This window comes from Pristis pectinata, chromosome 24, assembly GCF_009764475.1.
Source record: "Pristis pectinata isolate sPriPec2 chromosome 24, sPriPec2.1.pri, whole genome shotgun sequence".
NCBI lineage: Eukaryota > Metazoa > Chordata > Chondrichthyes > Rhinopristiformes > Pristidae > Pristis > Pristis pectinata.
The window spans coordinates 18,678,965-18,704,532 of NC_067428.1; the positions used below are offsets into that span (position 1 = coordinate 18,678,965).

At 39.9% G+C, this 25,568-nt stretch overlaps 1 protein-coding gene across 1 annotated transcript; it reads right to left on the bottom strand.

Moving 5' to 3' along the window:
- Nucleotides 1–1,614: 1,614 nt before the first annotated feature.
- LOC127582469 (coatomer subunit epsilon-like) lies at nucleotides 1,615–23,804 on the bottom strand. The gene is made up of 10 exons (XM_052037751.1): nucleotides 23,650–23,804; nucleotides 20,190–20,252; nucleotides 18,333–18,433; nucleotides 17,263–17,415; nucleotides 15,552–15,605; nucleotides 13,987–14,068; nucleotides 8,731–8,886; nucleotides 4,244–4,312; nucleotides 3,262–3,336; nucleotides 1,615–1,963 (listed from the first exon to the last, which is right to left on the bottom strand). Exons 1-10 carry the CDS (start codon nucleotides 23,749–23,751, stop codon nucleotides 1,916–1,918), a joined length of 903 nt encoding a protein of 300 aa, XP_051893711.1. The 5' UTR covers nucleotides 23,752–23,804; the 3' UTR covers nucleotides 1,615–1,915.
- Between the last annotated feature and the right edge of the window lie 1,764 nt (nucleotides 23,805–25,568).

Consider the following 25,568-nt stretch of genomic DNA (forward strand, 5'->3'; position numbering starts at 1 on the left):
TTTCTTACATCGGTCTGCTATCTCACTACAGATTTGTTCCTCCAATTCTGACTATTGGGCGGTCTATAATACAACCCTATTAGTGTGGCCACACCTTTCCTGTTCCTCAGCTCCACCCATATGGCCTCAGTAGATGAGCCCTCCGGGCTGTCCTGTCTACGCACAGCTGTGATATTTTCCCTGACCAGTAATGCCACTCCTCCCCCTTTCATCCCTCCCCCTCTATCACATCTGAAACAACGGAACCTCGGAACATTAAGCTGCCAGTCCTGCCCTTCCTGCATCCAAGTCTCACTAACAGCAATGTCATAATCCTACATGCCAATCCACACCCTAAGCTCATCTGCCTTACCTACACTACTTCTTGCATTGAAATAGATGCACCTGAAAACATTTCTATCACGTACAAACCTTTGATTTCTGTCCATACCTGCAGTCCTCACATGACCTTTTTCCTCCTCCACATCACTATCTGCTCTAACACTCTGGTTCCCCGCCTCATCTTCTCCGCTTTTCCAGAGTCAGTAAAATGTTAACCTACTTCTCTTCACAAAGGCTGCCTAACCTGGTGAGTATTCCCAACATTTTAATGTTCTTACTCATTGACATGCAGGCAAACTATTAACTGGCATTATTGCACCCCAGGTACTTCGACTTAGTAGAGAAGCAGACCAAGGGCACTGCCTAATAGCAATCAATAGTACGAAACCAGGACACATATCCTGGTTATGTAGAAAGAGCAACAATAAATAGATTAGTTATTAAGACTATGGAATATATGCTAAGAATGTTATACAGAACAAAATATTCTTTGATCACTTGGTCAAGCCACCCAACTGATTAGGATCAGCCATTTTAAGTATGACTATTAACAGCATGACCATCAATCAAAATACTGTTGTGGTCAAGAGTTCTGACAAATTCACATTGAATTAAAAATGAATATTTAACTAGAATGTTATGAAACTGATCATTCCTTTCACAGCCAGTGCTGATTCTTGCTGAAATTCAATTTCCACAGGCTAAGCTACCAATCCCCAAGTGACTACAGTTCAAAACCAGGTCAACAAGGTATGCTGTCAGCTTATTAGTCCCAGACCCTGTGTCAATATTCATAATGAGCAGAAGATTACAGTCAGCAGAAAAATTACCAATTATGTTTTTTCTCCTTCCAAGGTCAATAGCATTCAGTCCAACTGAACACAATCTAACTGAATATCAAAAATGTTGCTGGAAACCTGAAATAAAAGAAAGAAAATGTTGGAGATACTCAACAGGTCAGGCAGCAATCATGGAAACAGAAACTGTTAACATTTCAGGTCTGAAACCTTTCATCAGGAGGATGCCAGACCATGAAATGTTAAAGATTTCTCTTACCACACATGCTGCCGGGCCCACTAAGTGTTTGCAACTGTTTCTGAATAACTCTTATAGCTATTCTAGTGGAGATCATGAACGACTGTACAAACTGTAATTTGAACCTGGACCCTGCTTTTGAAGTTGGTTAAACCAACAGTTTAACAGAGCACTATCACCACAAAGACTGCAGCACTTCAGATTATGGGCAATAAATGTAAACTTAGCAGTGTAACTCAAATCCTGTGAATAGATAGCTGGGATCATGATGATTTTATTAACAGTATAATTCTGAAGTTGTTATAACTGACATTAGGAATTTTTTGTACAGATTGACAAATTTGATGACCAAAATTAACTTCAAATACAACACAGTCTTTAATATTAAACAGTAGAGTCTCAAGCAAATGATAATTGCTCTCTAGTCACTTTATACAAGGTTTCAGGTCCTAAGACATTAGTTTAAATGTTCTTCTATAGATGGGGTGCTTAAAAGAAAAACAGTCCAAGAAATTAACTTCTTTTCTCTCCATCTTCATGGGTATCATTTCCATTCTTCTCACGCACTTGGAGCATACTGCAAAACCAATCGATCAAATTCATTCTCCTGTGGACAGTTTAGAACACATTTAGTTTTTTTTATAACAGTGAACATATGGGTTAGCTCTTGCCTACTAAGTACACCTTTAGTATACACACTTGAGAGAATTGTATCAGAAGCTCAATTCACGTCATTACCATTGAACATGATTCACAATCCTTCATAATGATTCATAATCCTTCCAGAAGGCACCACCCAAAGACGACACCTGCTGGAGGAGCTGTACTTGTTTATACTAAAGATGCTGTTCTTTTTAATGTGTGTGCTGCACTCACATTCCTAGGAATTCCTTCTGGGATGAATAAGGTGGCTGCACTTTGCTCCACATTCAGCTACGGAATCACAAAGTACAGTCAATAAACACAAAAATTATACAAATCTGATGCTGGACATGTCCTCGGAATATAGCCATGCAAGGTCTTGCTATTTATTGGAATACAGAACCACAACCATATTTTTTCAATTCCATTAATTCAGTGTGACAAATATGTCACTAGAATTGTATCCAAAGTCCCCCAGCATGTAGTTACAGCAAGTTACAGTGTGTGTTGCAGGAGGAAAAATACTCTATACCCTAGAGCAAAATTCTACTGATTTCCTAAATAAGTGGATGTGTCTCTTGGTTAACATCACCAAAAATAAATAATCTATTCTTAGCTAGCTGTTTCTTGTGGGATTAAGCTCCGCTTATATTGCCTCTTGGCTTTCCTTCTGCTGCTAGTGACTATAAAGCTAATCAAGTACTTGCAAAATGAAGCATTTTGGAATGTTGGATCGCTGTAAAAAGTGATGAATAAATAACAAGACTTTCATTTATTAAGTATATTAAGGCATGGATTAATCCTAGATGGTCACACAAGACACTTCAAACAAACCAACTTTGATGATGCAATCAAAGACGCTATGAGCAGAGGTCCCACAGTTTAGCAGAATGCTCAGGAATATTGACAAAGGCCCAACATGCTACATCTGCTAAGCCATAGTTATTTCATGAGCCAAATTAAGCATCTGGTGGTTTCTTCTAGGGTTTTTAATCATAACTTGCTGTACATATTAAGGATTTATTATTATGGGGATTTCTGAATAGCAATTAGGAACTGCTCCTCACACTTTTATCATTTCTTAACAAAATTTAAGTCGATCATAAATTTCCCAAATCACTCTTCTATCCAACATCATTTCTACTTAAAGATTTGAGATCAAACCAGAGACTTCCTGACCTCGACTGAAATAAATATTCTTTTTTTTAAACCAAAAATCTTCAGTAAATTTGGAGATTTGTATTACAAGCTGTTTTCACGTACCTTGGCCATATATTCTTTAACAAAAGGGTGCCCTCTGTGTCCATCCTTCAGCTGAGAGAGGTAGCGATTGCTAACCTGTTTATGAAAAACAGTGCACAGCGTGAGGAGGCATCACCAGTGATGGACTGCATGTTACCTGAAATATCACTATTAGTTATATTGGTGATAGCAACACAGACAATTGCACAAGAAATCTGTAATAGCAGATGGTGCCACCTGCTGACGAATTTGTTATTACAACACAGGTTCATTTTGTGTACTTGCACAGGCCATTTACCGAAGTCAATTCTGTCCCTGTATCCACTGTCACCAATTTCACCCTCCTTCATGAACAGTCAGCAGTTACGACTGATGCTGTCAGGTCCCAATGCAAGGTCAGCACAAGATCAATTTTACTTTCACAGCAGTGTTGTCCCAAGGAGAGAATTACATATGCCAATATCCATGTTTAGAGCCTTGAAAGCTCAGCCTACCACAGCAGTGAAAATCCTATTCTGATGCCTCACTGAAGCTGCTAACAACTTGGCAAAAAACATACAGGAACTCCACTTCTACCATGTTTGAACAACTGGTTCAAATGCTCTAAAGTACTAGACTTGCTTAATATAGTTAAGATGGAGCAAGTGTATTTGACAACTATGGCACCTTATAGTGGTGACTGGGATAAGAGACCGTGGAAGAGATGGGGAGTCTGCTGAACAGAGTTTGGTTCACATGGTGCACATATATTCTGGACAATTTTGCAACCCCTCCCACTGCCCACTCAAACATGGCATCTCTATACCAGGGATGCAAAGAGCAATTTTAGTATCCCTTAGGTTACTCATGGTTGATGCGATTTTGTTCAGCAGAGATTGGCAATTGAAAATGGGACAGTTCTTGTCAGAGGTGTTTATTTCAATAATTCATAAAGGATTTACTCACTGGCCAATGCGGGGAGATCTAGTGAATGTCATTATGTCAAAATTTTCAGAAGCCTTACCTCAGGAGCCTTGCCCAGATGCTGAGATAGTACGATCAGATTGATGAGAGTTTCTGGATGGTTGCTGTCCTATGGGAATTAAAGTTATGTAATAATGGTTTAACATTTGAAGTAGATAACAAATACATCACTCACGTCTGACTTGCAATGTTTTATTGTCCAACTGATCAATCAGTGTACAAAAATGTACTCAACTCTCAGGGCTGAAGAATGAAACACTGGGGCCAAAAGGAATCTGCCTGCAGCAGAATGCATACAAAACGGATCTGCTGAACAGTCAATCAAGGTGTTCATCTCCAGCCTGTTTTAAGATGCAGGCTTGAAATTTCAGCTCACTTCACATACAAGGTTAAGCTAAATTCGAAAAAAATCTTCACAGTTTTTAAGTATAATAAAACATTACTTTTAAGTTTAGCATTAAATCATCCATGCTCCACAAGTTAATGCTCATCTAATATGCAGCTGTGCCAGTAAGAAAGTTCTAGGTATGATTGCTATTCTGTGAAAAAGCTCCTGGTACAAGCATGCACTTGGGAAGGACAGGATTGACAGTGGTAGGTCTGTTGTGGAACAGTCAATTACTGTCAAAGCTCATGCATAAAGAAAGATCATTTGAGAGAAATCAGTGGAGTGTTATTGCTTCTATGTGTGGCAAATCCTAGTGAGACTTCAGTGAGTTCAGGAGTGGACAGGAGATAAGGGAAAAATCAAGTCACTTAAAGTCTACATTTAAATTGTTGTAATTTATAGTAGATTAACAGAAATATTAATGAAACAAAATAAATCGGTATGAACTTTTGTGACTGCTTTACCATTTAATAAGATCATGGTAACCTAAACTCTGCATTCCAATCTACCGGTGGTAACCTTTCACCACTTTGCTGATCAAGTGTTTATCTTGGCCTTAAAAATGTTCAAAGACCGTTTCCACTGCCTTTTGAGCAAGAGAGCACCAAAGACTTATAGCCCTCAGAAAAGGGAAAAGATATATTGATTTGAGAAAGATATACTGGCTTTGGAGGCAGTGCAGAGGAGGTTCACCAGGTTGATTCCAGAGGTGAGGCTGTTAGCCTATTAGGAAAGATTGAGTCCCCTGGGACTATACTTGCTGAATTCAGAAGAATGAGAGGGGATCTTAAAGAAACATAAAATTATGAAAGGGATAGATAAGTTGTTTCCATTAGTATGTGAGAGTCGAACCACAGGACATAGCCTTAAGATTTGGGGGAATAGATTTAGGACGGAGAGGAAGAAATACTGCTTTTCCCAAAGAGTAGTGAATCTGGAATTCTCTGCCCAGGGAAGCGGTAGAGGCTGCCTCATTAAATATATTTAAGACACAGTTAGATATATTTTTGCATAGTAGGGGAATTAAGGGTTATGGGGAAAAGGCAGGTAGGAGGAGCTGAGTCCACGACCAGACCAGCCATGATCTTATTGAATGGCAGAGTGGGCTCGATGGGCCAGATTGCTCACTCCTGCTTCTATTCTTTATGTTCTTATGTAAAAAAAAATTAACTTCGTTGATCTTAAATGGGTGATCCCATTTTTTTTTTTAAACAGTAACCCCTGGTTCTAGATTCTCCCATTAGAGGAAACATCCTCTCCACATCCACACTGTCAAGAACCCGCATGATTTTATACTTTTCAATTAAGTCCCCTCTCGCTCTTTTAAACTCCAGCAGATACAAGCTAGCCTGTCCAACCTTTCCTCCAAGAACAACTTGCCCATTCCTGGTATCAGTCTGATAAAATTTCTCAGAACTGTTTCCAAACACATTAATATCCATTCTTAAGTAAGGAGATAAATAACTGTACACTATACTCCAGATGTGGTCTCACTGATTCCCTATATAACTGAAGCATAACCTCTCTACTTTTTTAATTCAACTCCCTGAGCAATAAACAATAGTGTTGTTAGTTTTCCTTATTACTTTCTGTACCTGAATATCAGTCTTCTGCAGAGTAAGTACAATGACACCCAGATCTCTGCTTCTCAGTTCTGCAACCACTCACCATTTTGGCAATGTGCATCTTTCCCCAAATTGGACAATTTCACCATCATTTTCTCACATTATTCTCCATTTGCCAGATCTTTGGTCACTTGTTTAACCCATTTCCTTTTGTAGTCTCCTTATATCCTCTTTATAACCTAGTTTCCCACCTACCTTTGTGCCATCAGCACATTCAGCAACCATAATTTGTGTTCTTTCATCCAAGTCATTGCTACAGATTGCAAAAAAGAATTGAGAACCCAGCACCAATCCCTATGACATTCTACTAGCCGCATCTTGCTTACCAGCAAAGACCCATTTATGCCTACTTCCTGCCCCGTTAGCCAGCAAATCTTCTGCTCATGCTAATGTTACCCACCACATCACAAGCTTTTATTTTCTGTAAATGCCCTTGAGACCACTGAATGCTTTCTGGAAACCCAAGTATAATGCATCCCGCTAGCTCTCCTTTAACCACTGCATACATTACTTCCTCAATTTCAAGAAATTGGACATACACAGTTTTCCTTGTCTTTGCCCAAATACCTCAAGTCTTTCTATGTTCTCTGTGATTGCACTTTTATTAATAGCTTTTAATATTTTCATCATGGCCGATTTAACTGGCCTTTATTTTCTTGAAATCGGTCTTCCTCCCTTTTCTCAAATAAAGGAGTTACTTTAACTATTTTCCAATCTACTAAAGCCTTCCACCAAATCTAGAAAATTTTGTAAAGTTAAAACCAACTAACCACTTCTTTTAAGACCCAAGCATGAAATCCATACAGACCTGGAGAACTGTTAGTCCAGGGCTCCAATTCTGTTTTCTTGTCCTCATTAGAGGATTTATCACTATCCAAGTTTAATCCACTTTTGTCTCTTCCTACTCAGAATACTATAATCCTACATTGTAGCTGCTCTAGACACTACATCTGAGAGGCCACACTTCAGATGCAAGCTTGGACTATGAATAATTTTGCTCGTCCTCTGAATTCACTGAATTGAACGTTCAGTATGCATACTCTCTTTTAAACAGCCATTGTTCAGAGAAATTCTCAAAGTTTAGAGCGGACCACGTAGGATCCCATTTTAAAGAACATTGATAGCATTGAATATGCAGCTTTGATTCACCGGAGTGACAATGACTAGAAACAACAATTATTAGGTAAAAGCTGTGCTATGGAGTGATTTTATAAGAGTTTTGATGAAGTAGATCTGACATGAGAAATTAATGCTGTAATTTTGAACCCTGAATAAGAAGTGCATGCTGAACAATCTGGACCACTTCTCACTTGAAATCCTTGTCAGCACAGCATTGTGGAATTATCTTTGCCACATTGCAGATTAATCCGATTTTCTTCATTGCAATATCATCACTAGGTGGCACCAAACCTCCTCCTGTACATTATGAAGTCAGGCCTACATAATCACGTTACATTAAGTATTTAAAAAGTCATTGATACATGGATGTCACAAATTATCTTATGGTTGCATCAGCCTACTTCTGATGCAACCTTAAGCAACACACTGCAAATTCATGCAGAAGCTGTATCAGCTCGCTGATCTCACCTGCCCCACCACCCCATTCTACTTTCACTGTTCTCCGAATTAAAACGCTCACCTTGATGGTGACAGAAACTTGACCAATTAAATCAGACATCAGTCAAGCCCAGTTAATCCAGTGTTCCTCTGCTTTCTTCTGCAAGGAAGCAGCAGAACAGGAACTTTTCCCAATTCTCCTCTCCCTTGCTCAGGTGGCCAATGTTCAATTTCCTACCTTGAGTGGAGATCAACTAACTTAAAATCAGGGGATTGAACTTTGGACCTTTTGATCTGTATGATCAAAAAAGGAAGCTCAGTGCAAAGACTCTGAAGCATCCATAAATATAATAGCCTCCCCACCCCACTACTGCCAAACAACTTACCCTCCTGGCTCCCCAAAATATAGATACTATGAATAGCACTTCTAGAACACGGTTTTGGCCACTGTCCTTAGTTTAGAGTAGGCCATGTAGGATCCCAATATAAAGAACACCGAAAGCATAGGATATGTAGTTTTGATTCATTAGGGTGACAAAGATTGGAAACTACAATTATGAGGTGAAACCTGAGATTCAGAGATTATTTCCATTGGAAGAGTGTTTTTCATGAAGGGTTTTGATGAAAAGGAAAATCCTATTTCCTCTGGTTGGGGAGCTTTTGGGAAAGGGTCATTAATTTAAAATCAATTAGAATAAAAAGAGTTTGATTTTTTTTTAAAAAACAGTGCATTGGAGCAAAGAATAATTTGCCAAAAGTAGCCACTGGAACTGAAACCATTTCATCTCTTAAGGGAAGATTTCAAGCGAAGAGTGATAAACACTGGACAATGAGACTAGTTGTAGATTTCTCGAACAAAGAGCTCTTTCCGTATACAATGGTCCAATTTGTCAAGTTGAAAGCTACTATAGTCTTATGGCTTTTTCCCCCACTCAGCTACTTTAAGAGCCTTCCTACCTTGTCCAGTGCTTCCTGCAGAACTCCTTCTGCATCATCCCACTTGCCCTGTGCCATCTGACAAGCAGCTTGTCCATTCAGGAGCAACAAGGTTGCTGTGTACTTATCTGCCATTTCTTGGAAAATGTAAAAGGCATCCTGCAGCTTGTCCCCACCCTGTAGAGAGCAGTCAATAAAATAGATTCACCAGAGGAACAGCAATTAAACAGCACAGTATGAATTCACAGAACATTTATAGAACAGTAAGAACGGTTTCAACCTATCAATCCCACCAATTAGTAATAACGTCATAAGTGCTTGCATTCATATAGAATGCTTAATAACATAAATAGTAGATCATCTCTGCCCCATCACTTGACAGTACTTTGAGGATTGTCCACTTTCCCATCCAATCTGATCCACTGATTTAGTGTCTAAAAAAATTCATTGAACTTAGTCTGGTGTATACTTGATAACTAAACAGCCACAGCCCCCTGGGATAGAGACGACCCTCTGCATAACGAAATTTGTCATTTCAATTTTAGATAGCCAACCCCCTTATCTTGAGGCAATGTAGAAAAAAAATTCAAGCTACTTCATAGACACACAAGGAAACAAGATGCATAGCGAGCCAAACTATAAAAGTGGTAACCAGAAGCTGCAAAGATGTGTTGTGAAGTACAATCAAGGAGGAGGACATTCCAGGTGGTGGTATCAAGGCCACTAAAGGCATGGACGGCAATGGTTGAGATAAAAGAGAGTAGCAACGCACAAGAAGCCATACAGAACTAGGGTTCAAGGGAAGGGAAGGGAGTGTTGATGTCTGAATAAGACGACAGAGATTTAAATACGGAGGTGAACATTTTATTGGAACATTGGAGAAATAAATCATCACTATGAGTTAGACACCAAATTAAGAAGAGAAACATCAAAAGGTAATAATCTCTAGGTCAGTTCCATTGCCATGTGCATATTTGACACTGGGAAATAAGATTAGAGAAATGACAATGACAAGTGCAGAAGCAGATTCTGGTTGTGGGCACGGGCACCAGTATTGAGGAAAATATACCGTGGGAACAGTTTAAACCTGAACCATACTGGGCCTAATGTTCTTGTGAATTGCATATCTAGGACAGTATAGAGGATTTAAGAGTAGGGAGGTTATGCTGCAACTGTACAGGGTACTGGTGAGGCCACGCCTGGAGTGCTGCGTGCAGTTCTGGTCTCCTTACTTGAGGAAAGATGTACTGGCTTTGGAGGCAGCGCAGAGGAGGTTCACCGGGTTGATTCCAGAGATGAGGGGGTTAGCCTATGAGGAGAAATTGAGTCACCGGGGACTATACTCACTGGAATTCAGAAGAATGAGAGGGGATCTTATAGAAACATAAATTTATGAAAGGGATAGATAAGACAGAGGCAGGAAATTTGTTTCCACTGGTGAGACTAGAACTAGGGGGCATAGCCTCAAGATTTGGGAGAATAGATTTAGGACGGAGATAAGGAGAAACTGCTTTTCCCAGAGAGTAGTGAATCTGTGGAATTCTCTGCCCAGGGAAGCAGCAGGGGCTACCTCAAATATATTTAGGACACAGTTAGATAGATTTTTTGCATAGTAGGGGAATTAAGGGTTATGGGGGAAAAGGCAGGTAGGTGGAGCTGAGTCCACAGCCAGATCAGCCATGATCTTATTAAATGGCGGAGCAGACTCAATGAGCCAGATGGCCTACTCCTGCTCCTATTTCTTATTTTAAACTAAATAGTGGGGGCAATGGATAAAAAATTGAAAGATGCAGTAAAGCAAGGAGTGGAAACAAGGGTGGAGAGCAACTACAGGTTTGGACATTTGGTATATGTGCTTGGCTGAGGGGCCAATGGAGCAGAGCTACCATCCATGGGATTATGATTGAACACTTCCAAGTCAGAATCCTACCAAAGCTGGTGGAAATGACAGACTAGGACAGGAAGGAATACAAAGTAAGAATGAATCAGTACATAATGCTAGAGGTTACAACAATAATAATAAAATTAAATGCTCCATATCCGAGTATACGTACCATTCAAAACAAGACAGATGAATTGAGGGTGCAAACAGAAATAAATTAAAGTGTGATTTGATGGTCATTACATCGACATAGCTGCAGGACAACATAGATTGGGACCTGAATATTGAAGGGTATATGACTTTTAGGAAGGACAAGCTGCTAGAAGAGGTGGAAGGCTGTCTCTGTTAGGGCAGGAGAAAGGGATGACCCAATTTCAAGAAATCAGGATGTTGCAGTTTGGCTGGAGATAAAAAATAATAAAAACAAATGCTCGCTTGCGGTAGTGCTTTTACAGGCCTCCCCCCCACAGTAACTATAGATCAGAGTACAAAAAGGGTAAAGTAATGGGTTATTTGCTTATAACAGCAGGCTCTGCAGCCAAACCCAAGAGCAAGCTATACTTGACCTGGTATGGTACAATGAGAGAGAATTAATTAATGGCCTCATTGTGAATGCACCCCTTGGTAACAGTGATAATAATTTGATTGAATATTACATTTATTTTGAAGGAGAAAAGGTCCAAAACTAGTAATTTAAACTTAAGAGCAATGATGAAGGAGTGAAAGCATTGCTAGCTAAAGTAAACTGGTGTCAAAATTAATGGAAAGGCAAGTATCATGGCACAGAGATGGGTGACAAGTCAGAAGAATGGACAAAACATGCAAAGGATGACTAAAAATTGAGAAAAGTAAATGCAAAAACAATTAAGAGTTTCTGTAGCTATTTAAGTTATCAAAGTCCATGGTCCTATAGAAAGTGAGGCTCTGAAATTAATAATCGAAAGCAAGGAGATGGCAGATAAATTCAATGGGCATTTCGCTATTTCCACTTTAGAAGCTACCAGTAATATCCCAGAAGTAGCTGTAATCTGAGAACTGGAAGAGGGGGTGAAATTCTGGAAAGTTATAATCACCAGGGAAGTGGTACTAAGCAGATTTGGCTAAGACCCCAAGTCCCAACAGCTAGAAAGAGAATGATTCTAATTTTCCAAAATTCTCTGAATTCAGGGAAGGTTGCATTAGTCCAGAAAGTGGAAAATGCAACTTCTTTATTCAAAAAGGGAGCAAGACAGAAAGGAGGAAACTACAGGCTAGTGAGATAATCTATCATAGTGAAAATGTTAAATCTTAGGGGTGTCATAGCTGGACACTTGGAAAAATTCAAGGTAATCAGGCAAAGTCAACAGTGTGAAATGAAAACAGGTTTGACCAATTTATTTCAGATAGCATGAGCCATGGATAAAAGGGAACTAGTGGACGTACTATACTTATTTCCAGAAGGCATTCAGTAAGGTGCCATATCAAAAGGTCATTGTGGGAAATAAAAGCTTGCAGTAACGCTTGTTATGGACAGAAGATTGACTGACTAAAAGGAACAACAAGCATGCATAAGTGGGTAATTTTCTGGTTGGCAAGGTGCAATAAGTGGTGTGCAACAGGGATTGGTGCTGGGGCCTTAACCTTTTACAATTTAAACAAATGTCTTGGAAGGCAGCACCAAACATAGAAAAGCTAAATTGGCTGATGACACAAAGATAGTCAGGAAAGTAAGCTGTTAGGTCTTAAGGAATATTGAAAGGTTAAGTGAGTGGGTAAAGTAAATGGAAGATAATGTGTGAAAATGTGAAATAATCTATTTAGGCAGGAAAATAAAAAAGCACATTATCTAAATGGTGAGAAACTACAGAATGATCCACTTGTCCTTGTGCAAAATTTAGAAAAGGCTATCATGTAGATAGAGCGAGTCATTAGGAAAGTTAATTGAATTTTATTTTTTCTTGCTGGTGGCAATGGAATACAAATGCGAGGAGGTCATGCTTCCAATATATAGGGCATTGGTGGGACCACATCTGGAGTACTGTCCATAGTATATTGATATTATTAAGAAAGGGTGTTGATAATGTTAGAAACAGTTCAGAGAAGTTTACTAGAGTGATACCTGGAATGGGCAAGTTGCCTTCTGAGGAAAGTTTGGACAGGCTAGGCTTGTATCTACTGCAGTTTGCAAGAACAAGTGATGATTTGATTGAAACATACAGGACCCCAAAAGGTCTTGGCAGAGTGGATGTGCAAACAAAGTTTCCTTATGTGGAAGAATCTAGAACTAGGGGCAATTGTTTAAAGAGGCTGCCCATTCAAGACAAGAATGAGGAAATTCTTTTTTGCTCTCAAAGGGTTGTGAGTTTTTGGAGCTCTCTTCCTCAAAGGACAGTGGAAATAGAGACTTGCATATCTTTAAAGACGAGTTAGGTAGTTTTTTTTGATATGGAAGGCATGAAAATTTACTGGGGGAAATGTGGAGTTGAGATTGCAATCAGATCTTTCATGAACATTAAGCAGTGGAGCAGACTTGAGGGACCAAATGGCAACTGTTGATCATAATTTATATATTTGTGCTTTAGAAGGCAAGCACTTATTTGGGGTGGGGTAGACCACATACTTAGTTGATGTCAGCTTGATAAAAATTGTGGGATCACCTGTTATCCAAGTATTAGTCAATACCAGGATTCTTCTTAGAAACATTTAGGATAATCGCATGAATGTAAAAGATACAAGAATACAAGTAGGTGTAGGGCATTCAAGATCCTTGTGCTTAACTCAGCACCAGTGTCGTGCACTAACTTCATATTCTTTGCCCAAAGACAAAAAGAGGGATGTGATGCTAATTCACTGCTAAATTCCAAAGGGATAGTGATGTCAAAGGACTGGTAAAAATCACTGACTGGACAAGCTAGTTGGAAAGATTAGCAAGGAAGAGGAAGGAGAATTCTGATTGCTCGGGGAGCAGCTGTAAGTGAAACAATGGGAAATTTAGAAAATGCCAAGTGAGGTACAAAGTACAGCTGCAGGGTCAAACAACAGGGCAAAACACACGAAGCACCAGCAGGGAGATAGGAAGGTAGAGAAATAATGATAGAGTGGGCCAGGAATTAGGATGGTTAAAGCACATAAGTGACAAGAAATAGAAGGCAACATAACTGGACTACAGGAATGGAAGGAGATCCAGATGGGCCAAGAGGAAATTGGTAGTTACTGGCATATCAAGTCTTGGAATAAATTAGAAATAGTCTCAAAGAGGAGATCAATCCTTACTGCAGGTCCAGTAGGTTCCAGCTAAATTGAACTTTTGCTTCATCTTTCTCTCCTTCCTTCACATCAGCATCTCTCAACCCACCCAACACCAGCAAATTTATCCAGGCTGTTAAAGTCATTATGTATCATAGATCTTCACTAACCATAGCCAGATTCACCCAGGCTGTTGACAACTGTGTCAGGGTAGCATCTTCATCCTGGTCATGCATCTTCTTCAGTTCCTTTCTAAATTAAATAGACTAAGTTACTGATTACGAAAGATGGATGACCCGAGTCCTCCAATTGGCACTCTGAAGGTGACAGTAACAATGTAATTTACTTTCTTCAATAGTTTCATTTGTTTCCCCTTTGGAGTGCCTTCTATTGATAATCATGCCAACAAATATCTCTCAAAGCCTTTGAGTTTCAGGTGGGACTCAATTTATTCTTCAACTAGTCAGTAGGAGCAATTCAATCTTCCTCCCTCTGGTCTGCACCTTAAAGGCCAATTGCAGCATCCAACAACAATCATGAAAAGAGCAGACATCACAGACTAAGCATCAAGTGTGGAAGCTTCTTGGACAAGTCTCAGCTGGTCATTAGGTAAACTAGCTTTCCAATCACAGAACACCAAAGTAATTGTTGGCTTGCTTTGGTAACTTTCTTCATCAGAGTTTAAATTGGGAAAGTGACAGAAGGAAATGCCTGAAAACTTCAGTGCACTAGCACCACCACCAAGGTGCAAATAATGTCTTGTTTAAGAGTTCCACGACCTTAACTAATGTTTATTCTGCAAAGTACCAAGTCTGGATTGAATAAAACTACTTGCTTTTATTGTAGTTTTTGCTTCTATCTGTAGAACGTCTTGAACAGATGAGGGCAGGAATGCTGCTAATCAAATAAATGATTAGGTACGCTTAGCATTGGAGAGAAGATTGACAGAACAGCAATGAGGATCCAAAATGTAATTTAAAGTACAGTGGTCCAAGAATAAAATATTAAGTTAAAATATTCTTAAAACATTACAATCCCTTTAAGTAATAAATATTCACGATAAACACTAGTTCTGGTAAAATAGACAAATATGGTACTTCTGCAGAGGATGATTGAATAAGGATGAGCTTCAATGAGCAAAATAGCCATTCCCCAATTCATGACTGTTCACACTTCCTAGGTGACCATTAGAGAATATTCAAAACTGGTCACAGAAAATAAAAAGACTCACTAGCTGGGCTTGTTCTCGGGCAAAGCCATTTCATGCAAATTCAGGGAACTTGGACTGAAGTAGAAATTATGTATATTATCCTCTCCAGCTGCTCAGTATAAAAAGAATAAGGGAGAGCAGAAGCCAATAAAATTGATTCTAACCACTAAAATCTTTAATACAAATAAAGCAATATATTCACTTGTGGAGTTGCTTCCCTAATCTATGTATCGCTGTACAAGCTTCATGTCTGCACAACTCTTGTAGTGCTTTCCTTGAAAAAGGCCAGACTGAGCTACTGAACTTTGCCTTACGAGGGAGGCAAGTTACTATCCAACTATTTGACAACGACTTCAATCCAGTGCAATGACCACTTAATTCCTCATTAGCACTGCCAAGATAGTGCCTCAATTATATAACTAGGATTTGGTTAAAGTAGTATTTATTACAAAAAGAAAAAGGATGTTTAATTAATGTTTTGCAGTGTGGATTTGCTACACTCCATGTAGAGATGGTGGTTCTTACCGAGCCAGATCCAGCCGGTCAAGCTTCAAAAGGATCTGTATTGACATGGCCATGCTGTAGCGGTGAAAGAGAAAAAAATCAATCTGTGTTGTGAAAAACAGGCATGTAATGTACATTAATCTACTCTAAGAATTCAAGGGAAAGCTGAGATACAAAGCACTCTAATCACAAAAAAATCTGGAGGACAAGTTGATGAATGGGTTTGAGGAGATAAACAGATTTATAGACACAAAAAACATCATAGTGGGTGATTGTGATAACATAAGAGTCATACAGCATGGAAACAGGCCCTTTGACCCAACTCGTCCATGCCGACTGTGTTGCCCAATGAGCTAGTTCCATCTGCCCGCATTTTGGCCCATAGCCCTCTAAACCTCTCCTATCCATCTACTTATCTAGATGGTTTTTAAATGTTGCTAACGTGCCCACCTCAACCACTATTTTTGGCAGCTCATTCCAAATACGCACCACCCTTTGCGCAAAGAAGCTGCCCCCATGTTCCTTTTAAATCTCTCACCTCTGATCTTAAACCTATCCCCTCTTGTTTTTAGCATCCCCTCCCTGGGGAAAAGACAATGTGCTTTCACCCTGTGAATGCCCCTCATGATCTTATTTTCCTCTATCAGGTCATCCCTCAATCTCCTACATTCCAGGGAATAAAGTCCTAGTCTACGCAACCTCTCCTTGTAACTCAGCAGATCCCGCCCCCCCAAGTCCAGGCAACATCCTGGTAAATCTTTTCTGCATCCTTTCTAGATTAATAACATCTTTCCTATAAGAGGGTGACCAAAACCATACACAATACTCCTGGTGCAGCCTCACCAACATCTTATGTAACTGCAACATGACTTCCCAACTCCTTTACTCAATGCCCTGACCGAAGGCCAGTGTGCCATATGCCTTCTTCACCAGCTGTGATCCCACTTTCAGTGATGCATCTTGCACTACAACTATGCACTTGCACTCCTTGGCCCCTCTGTTCCATAACATTCTCCAAGGCCCTACCATTTACTGTACAAGTCCTACCCTGGTTTGAGCTCCCATGTGAGCATACCTCACATTTATCTGGATTGAAAACCATTTACCAATCCTCAGCCCACGTACCTAGCTGATCAAGATCCTCCAATTCTTCATAACCTTTTACACTATCTACACAACACCACGTATTTTAGTATTATCCACATACTTACTCACCATGCCTTGTATGTTCACATCCAAATTTTTTATATAAATAGCAAACAACAAAGGTCCCAGGACCAACCCCTGTGGCATACCACTAGACAAAGGCCTCTAGTTTTGAGCCTCCAAGCTACTGAAATATCGGATCAATCACTGACTGGTGGAGCAGGCTGGAAGGGTGAAATGGTCTGTTCTTATGCCTATTTCTCTGTTTCAATGTTCCTAGAATATGATTTCATGATCCAGACAGACACCACAGTGCTGCTTTGTCAGAAGGTGGTCCTTTACAGGAAATATAGAACAGAAAGTTCATCTGCATTTTCAATGGCTCATGTAAATCTTAAAATATCTCATTTGAGGATGAACGTAGTTTACTAATCAACATCTTCCTTTAAACTAATGCATTAAACTATGTTAGCTCTCTGCATTTCTGTCAAATGTCTGCTGACAAAACGTTGAGGTAATTCATTATTTACAAAATACAGATACACAAGAGATTTGTGGCAAGCAGTATCCGCACATTCCTACTCACCATTCCAGACTTTCTCCTTGGTGTAATGTACGCAGGGCTGCATCAATATTTTGTTCATGTGAGTAGATTGAGGCTGCCATCAACAAGAATGTTGTATTGCTAACATCAACATTCTTTGCCATCTTCTTGTCCAACTCTGAAATAGTGGTATCTCTGCAAGGGATATGACATCAAGAATTCTCTTTTTACATTCTTACAAAATTTCTTTGGTTATACAGTCCAAACCTGATTATTTTTAAGTGACCAATGTATTAATTATGCGCAATGCCGAATTAAACCACAATAGCCAGGACATGTCAATTGCTCTCATTGTCACTATCAAGAGGATAGAATGACAGAAATCCCATTCCTGATTGTTATCCAGTGATATGTTCTTTAAAAAAAATCATGGATTTTACTGATAATGATGTAATTGGGCCTTGATGTAATGTCTACATACACAAAGCAACCTGAAATTAGCATCTGCCATTTTGTATACTGAGTATATTACTGGATTAATAACACAAGAGGCCAAGAACAATGACCTGGAGATACAAGACCAAACACTACTGCAGTACCGAGGAATTTGAAATTCTATTAACTGAATATCTATTTTAAAAAGCCAGTAATAGTGATTGAGAAACTATTGGATTTTTGTTAAAATTCAACTACTGCACTTTAGTAAAGAAATATGATGTACTTACTGATCTGTCTTTTAGTGATTCCAAACCCTATCAATGTAGTTGAATCTTAACTGACCTCTGAAATGGCAACTTGTGTGAAAATAGGGGCAGGCAATATTGACCTTGTTCAAATCACAGCCACTTGGGCAACTTAGCAGTAGGTAAGGATTTCCAAAGCAACTATAGCCTATCAATACGTACTGGGACCACAATCAAGCCTGATCACATCTGAACCAGCATCCACACATCACACTTTATATAAGATGTGCAAGGATGCTTATTGAGGCTGATTGCTTCAAGGTCAACTATAGCACTGCAAAAGTGACACAACTTTATTTAGCACAGGTCAGGAAGAGATCCCTACCCCATCACCAAAAAACAAATATGGATTAAAGTATGGCCCCTTACCTTTGATCCTCACTGGACAAATATTCAGCAAACATTCTTACAGCCTGTAATTCAGGGGGAGCTCCTGGTTTGATATCATCCAATACAACACCATACTTTCGCTAAACAGGAAGATAAAACAGAAATAAGTCTGTTTCTGACAAATTAGGATTTAAATTCAGTGGGTTTGGTTGATAAGTTCCCACTGAAAAAAGATTAAACATTCCCAGTTAGATCTAGCACAATATTCCCACTTCTTCAATAATATTCTTATTCTTTCACACCTGGAAAGAAAACCTAGCAACTATTCACATTTTCATTATAAAGGAAACTTGCAAAGTTACTGATAATTTGGTGCTGCGAGTTTACATCCACATGGAATTGGAAGGCAACTGTCCAGCCTCATCTTTTATTAAGTTTTCACATTTACAGACTGCCCCTGGATAATGATTGGGTTCCATCTTCACAGACATCCCCAAGTTGATTTTGTCCACAAGTGGGAAATCACACAAAAATCACTCGATATGGTAACCATATTACCCAAATATTGCAATGAATAGCATCAAATGCACAATAGACTGATAGGAAAGAACAGTTACTAAAAGTGGAGAGAAAGGGGAAACTAGTAGTCATTAATAGGAATTAATATAGGTACAGTAGGTACATTTGACTTTTGAATTTAATATCATGGGTGCTCGTTCATGTGTCGAGAGTTCTTAACCCGGGAACAGCCTGTAATCAGCTAAAGATACTCTCATTGCATTAGTCAGGGCTACATTGAATTAAACTGAAAGAAAGCTGATGCGCGATTGGTGAGTTTAAATAGTAGAGCTTAATTGTACCAACAACCGCATGACCTAGCAGTATCAACTGAGAAATCAGGACACAAAAGCAAATGAATAACTCATTTCCTAAAAGCAACATAGAAAGTCATCAAATCAAATATGTGGAAAGTTATTTCAAAAATCTATGTAATTACACAGTATAATTATCCAACAGCAAATGCCAAGCACTCTAAAATTGGGTACTTTGCATACAACCAAAGCTAAGCAAAACAGAGGGATTGCAGATTGCAACTGATCACACATACTCAATGAAAGAAATTAATTATAATGTAATCTCCATAAGCAGTAAAGAGATTTAAAAGTACAAGTACCAGTGAGCAGTGGTACAGTAAAAGTTTGTTATACAGCACATGCTGAACATGACAGGTGTGGGTTAACCCTTTGTCAGCTCTGGAGCTCCCTGGATACTTATACCAACCAATCTATGATAGTAATGTAATTCTCATTACCTTACATTATAATCATACACTAGTTAATCAAGCCAATTAAACATTTTTAATAGAGAAATTAATACCAAGCTCTCGGGCCAACACCGCTGCCCATTCAACATACTATATTGAACTAAGTTTTACATCTCAGGAAACCCTGAAGGTGGTGCACTGAAGATTCACCTGTATAATAGAGAATAAGTCATGATGACAGTTTGTACAGGTTATACTTCTACTTCCTTTAACATCCAAAATTGTGATGTACTAGGGGTTTCTAGAATGAGCAGAGGATTTGACAGTGTAGATAGAACTATTTTCCCTATTGGGGAAGTGGGTTTAAGCTTAAAGACCCAAACCCTTCAATAAATGGCTTGGTGTGTTACATGCAATGAAGAACCATATAAATGCCAGGAATTTCTCTGTGGGAAGTGGAAAACTGAGGAAGCATCTGTCTTGACCTACTTGAATGTTTTAGCAATGGGAGCCTTAATGAATGACTTATAATGTACACCTCTTGAAAATGTGGGGACAAGGATATAAATGAAAACACTTAATAAAAACTTGATTCAATACCAAAAAATATTATAATGAATGCTGTTCCATACCTGTGCAACATAAGCTCTATAAAGGAAAACATCGCGCTCAACTTCTTTCTCAGGACTAGAGAGCTGAAAAACAAATCAGCTTGTTACTGCCACAAAAACAAATAACAGCATTGATTGATAATTTTAAAAGAATCTTGGTTCCAGTCTCTCAAAGAAACCATAGCTTGCTGGCACATAGCCCCATAGCTGCTGACAATCTTCTAAAATCTCAATTAAATGTCCATTCTTCATTAGACAGTAAGTTGGCAAATTGCTTGACCTTGCAAGACATCAAACTGATAAAGCACAATTTTGTCCTAGTCCATTTTCCACAAATCCATACATCCAGCAGGGTAGGAAGAACACTCATGAGCTTTCCCCCTTGATATACCTGGTTAATTATATCGTCCTAAATGCCACTTTTGGTTAACGTCAGCGTACGCAGTTGAACTGAAATTAAACCTCAATTTCTAGGCTGTGTTCTGCATAAAATGGTGCCTTCACAAGAAGAGCATCAGGTAATTATGCGATTTTATTTTAAAGTGATAATTACACCATCAGGAAACTAGGTCAATAAATTGGTGAAAATATATATTCAACAAATTAGTGGATTATTATCAAATTCTGCAGAGGAAGTTCTGACAAAAGGGCATAGTATACAGGTGGTGATAGTATTTTTTAGTGGGGGGGGGTCTTTAGCATTTGTAAATGTATTCTCTGTTGTGTGTCGAAGGGTTTGTGTTGCAGCATTGTCAGTGAATAGATTTGCTGATTATATTTGATAAGGATGCATAGAACATTACCTCATTCTACACTTACTTCAGAAACAAAATCTTTCAAGGCAGTTTAAAAGAAAACTCAGACAATAAGCAAGAGATACAAAGAGCAAGGTGACCAAAAGCACGACCAGAGATATGAGGAGATTGATCAAAAGGAGAAAGGGTGTAACAACATACAGGTTGTGGACAGGTATTCTGTGGTGCGCAGGTGAAAAGTGATGGTGAGGTATTCTGTGGTGCACAGGTGAAAAGTGATGGTGAACAAGAGTGTAAAGAGAGCCAGTAGAGTTGGCAGGAGGCTGAAGCAAGGCTACAGTGAGTTGCAAATGGATTTGGAATATTATTGTCACATGTACCGAGGTACAGTGAAAAACTTGTCTTACATTTCGTTCATACAGATCATTTCATTACACAGTGCATCAAGGTAGTACAAGGTAAAACAATAACAGAATGCATAATAAAGTGTAACAGATACAGAGAAAGTGCAGTGCAGGTAGACAATAAGGTGCAAGGTCATAACAGATGGATTGTGAGGTCAAGAGTCCACCTTATTGTACCAGGGAACTGTTCTAGTCTTGTAACAGCGGGATGGAAGCTGTCCTTGAGCCTGGTGGGACGTGCTTTCAGGCTTTTGTATCTTCTGCCTGATGGAAGAGGGGAGAAAAGAGAATGTCCGGGGTGGGTGGGGTCTTTGATTATGTTGGCTGCTTTACCAAGGCAGAGAGAAGTACAGACGGAGTCCATGGAGGGGAGGCTGGTTTCTATGATGTGCTGAGCTGTGTCCACAACTCTCTGCAGTTTTGGTGACAAAATTTTGATGTTAGTGTACTGGGACACAGTGTGCCAAAGTACATCAATCTACATTTCTACCCAGGAAAATGCAGCCAGCCATGTTTAGAAGTTAGAAGTGAAAAGAAACTGAACCTTACAAATATGTGAAGACAAACAGAGTTAAGCCTTAGAGTCACAGCTGGATGAAGCACTGAAAAGGGCGATTGGGACGACTGAGTCGGGGCTGACAAAGAAGTTCATCAAAATAAAATGTCAATTTCAGTTCAGACCAAGCAGTTTACAATATTAATCCCCATGTTCAGATTACATTTAGGATTATTCACTCTTTCTAAAAAATAACCAATAAATTCTCAGGCCTAATATCCTGCATCCTAGGTAGTGGCTATGGAGGAAGAAGATGAACTGGTTGTCATCATCGAAAATTCTATAGATTCTAGAATGGTAGCAGCTGCATCCCCATTATTTAAATGAGGGAAAGAGAAACCAGGGAGCTACAGGCAAGTTAACAGTGGTGGGAAAATAATTCAATTATTAAAGAAGTTGTTACAGGGCACTTAGAAAATAATAATAAGATTGGGTAGAGCCAACATGGATTTATGAAATGGAAATCACATATGACAAATCTGTTGAGGTTGTACCTAGCAGAATAGAAAAGGGCAGTGTGGATTGTAAGGAGGACTTAGAGCCTTATAGACAGGCTAATGAACGGGCAAGGACATGACAGATAGAACATGATGTATAAGATGTGTAAGTATGAGAAAGCATCCACTTTGACAGAAAAGATAGAAAGTCAGAGTATTTTTTAAATGGTGAGAGATTGAAAGATGTTTATATAGAGGGCACCCGGATTCCTTTTGAATCATTGAACATTCAGGTACAGCATGCAATTAGGAAGGCAAAAGATACGTTGGCCTTTATTGCAAGATGGTTTGAGTACAAGAATAAAGATACTTTGCTTCAATTATACCAAGCCCTGATCTTACCAAGTCTTAAATATCGTAATCAAGTTTGGTCTCCCTATCCAAGGAAGGATATATTTGTGATTAGAGGAAGTGTAGCAAATATTCACCAGATTGTGTTCCAGGATGGCAGATTTGTTGTTGGAGGTGCAATTAAGCATATTAGGCCCTCTCTGGAGTTCAGAATAATGACAGGTGATCTCATTGAAACATATAATATTCTTAGAGTTGGGCTGGGTCATAGCCTCAAAAATGAGTAGGCTATTTAGGGCAGAGATGAGAAGACGTTTCTTCATCCAGACATTGATCAATCTTTGGAATCCACTACCCAATAAGCTGTGTATTTTCAAGACAGATCAAATGATGTTTCGATATTAAAGGAATCAAGGGATAAAAGATTAGCAGGCAAGTGACACCGAAGTGAAAGACTAATTATGATATTACTGAACGATAGAGCAGGCACAAGGAGCTGAATGGCCTGTCCCAGTTCTATTTCTTATATTCAATATTTCCCTAGCACGGTTGTAGAGTTGATCAACCTAACTGTAATAAACCATTTGAAAGCCAGCTCAGATTTTGTCAGCACAGGTAATGGATTTTATCCAATTTTGTCTGGTTTGACAGGGCTCAATATTGATGCAAATGCCATCAACCAGCCCTACCTGTGTCAGCCCCCCTCCAACAGGTGTCCACTGCCCAATAAAGTCCTGAACACACCCCCCACGACCCCCAACCTCCATTCCCCGGTAACGCCAAGTTCATGGAAATGAATTTCTAAAAACAAGTGAAACGCTACCAAGCCAAACCGGCCGCAAGGGACCCGATGGGTCCCGGAGCCCTGAACCCGGAGACCATGACCACCAGCCGGGTCCCAGCGCCTTCCCCCAGGGTCACCGGCCTCGTTTAACCTCCTGCCTCCGTTTATTTTCGATCCGACTTCGGCCACCTCACCTTGAGCTTTTGCGCCTCGTTGATGCACTGCTGGTAGCTACCGATGTAGAAGCTGTTCCTCACATCGAACAGTTGATCCCCCTCCCCCTGCTGCATCGCCATCTCCCTGGACAGAGCCTTCCCAGTGCGCAGGCGCAGCACACGTGGCGCCGGAAGTCCCCGCCGGCTGCTCTGCGCATGCTCGAAAGGACGGCGGGAGCGGCCCGAGTTGTCCGAGCCATCGGGAAATAAAATGTGCTTCTGTTGTGCCTGTAGCGCAGGATAACGTCCCAAAACACTTCTCAGGTGCGTTATAGGACAAAGCTGAACATATAAAGGGATCCAAAGGCCCGAAATCAAGGTCAATGAGGGAGGTATTGAGAGCCACAAACCATCTGCTGGAGGAACTCAGAATCAGGGTTATTTCCACTGTCGTGAAATGTGTTGTTTTGCGGCAGTGTACTGTCAGTGCAAAGATGTTCAATCACTATAAAATACAAAATAAATAAATAGTGCGAGGAAAGGAATAGCTAAGTGCTGTTCATGGACCCTACTGGCCATCTTGCCTCGCCACTTCTCAGTCCTGATGCAGGGCTTTGACCCGACACGTCGACATTTCCTTCCCCCCAGCCCACCCCACCCCACCCAGATGCTGCTCAACACACAGTTCCTCCAGCTGAATGTTGCTCCAGATTCTGTCATCTGTAGACTCCTGTGTCTCCAGGTATTGGGAGAAATTTGAAAGAAGAGATGCAGTGAAATTTAAGGAAGGAATTACAGAACTTCTGCCCTCAGCTCAAGTTAATTTTGAGTTTATTGTCTTGTGCATAAGTACAGTGAGATAAAAGTACAATGAAAAATTTGGTTGCAGCATCATCACAGGCACGTAGATTCAGATACACATACACCCAGCATAAATTAGCGATTACCTTCTGGGATGAGCAGAAGTCTATAAGTGGAGGAAAGTGGTGGGGGTAAACATGCCCGTTTGTTCAGGTCTGTCCCGATCTACAAACATCCAGTCCCAGTCCACTGCTGCATGATTATGGAACAGTATTTCTCCTGCCACTGTTCCACCTCCGACAGACACGTCCCCCGAATGACTCGCCAAAAGGGGCATTGAGAAGGGAATGTGTTGCAGGGGCAATTCTGGTTGCCTTTTCTCCATCCTAATTGCAAGTGAGGACATCTGTAAACCGGGAAGTTTGTGTCATCACCTATTGAACTAACAGAGGAGCTTAGACCAAGCAATTAACACAGTAGATCTTAACCTGTAATCTTTTTAAGCAGGTATAATAAAAATATCAAAAAGCAAATGCTGCAGATATGATGAAAGTTTGCTTTTCTCACTTCAGACCTGCTGAGTATTTCCACGATTCTTTGTTTAATGTAGAATCAAAATGCTATTACGTCAGTTTTCTGCTGCTACAAGAGAACATTTCAGCAGGAGCATCACACAAAGGCACTGGAGGGACTTGGCAGGTCAGGCAGCATCTATGGAGGGAAATGGACAGTCGATGTCTCGGGTTGAGACCCTTTATCTGGACTGAAAAGAGGGGAGATAGCTGGTATAAAAAGGTGGGGGGGCAGGGGTGGACATCTTGGTTGTGGTTCATATGGTGACCTTGCCTCTGAATCAATGAATGTGAGCACAAAATCTTGACCTACACTCCTTGTGCAAAGTATTTTACATTTTTAACATCTCTTGTAGTGAATGTTTATGAATATACACAAACATTCTATGATCCCAATCTATTGCCAGCTTTGATAGCCCATGAGTTTGAGGGCAGGGCCTCACCAGCTGCTTGTACTTGGACGGCCACTATATTGCACTCAGCCATGCTGAAGTACCAGAAGCTGGGCTGCAGCAGAAGACTGCACCAGGAAATAAACAGTGGAACAGGAGAAGGTGGCCAGCTGTTTTGGAAGACCTGTCTCAT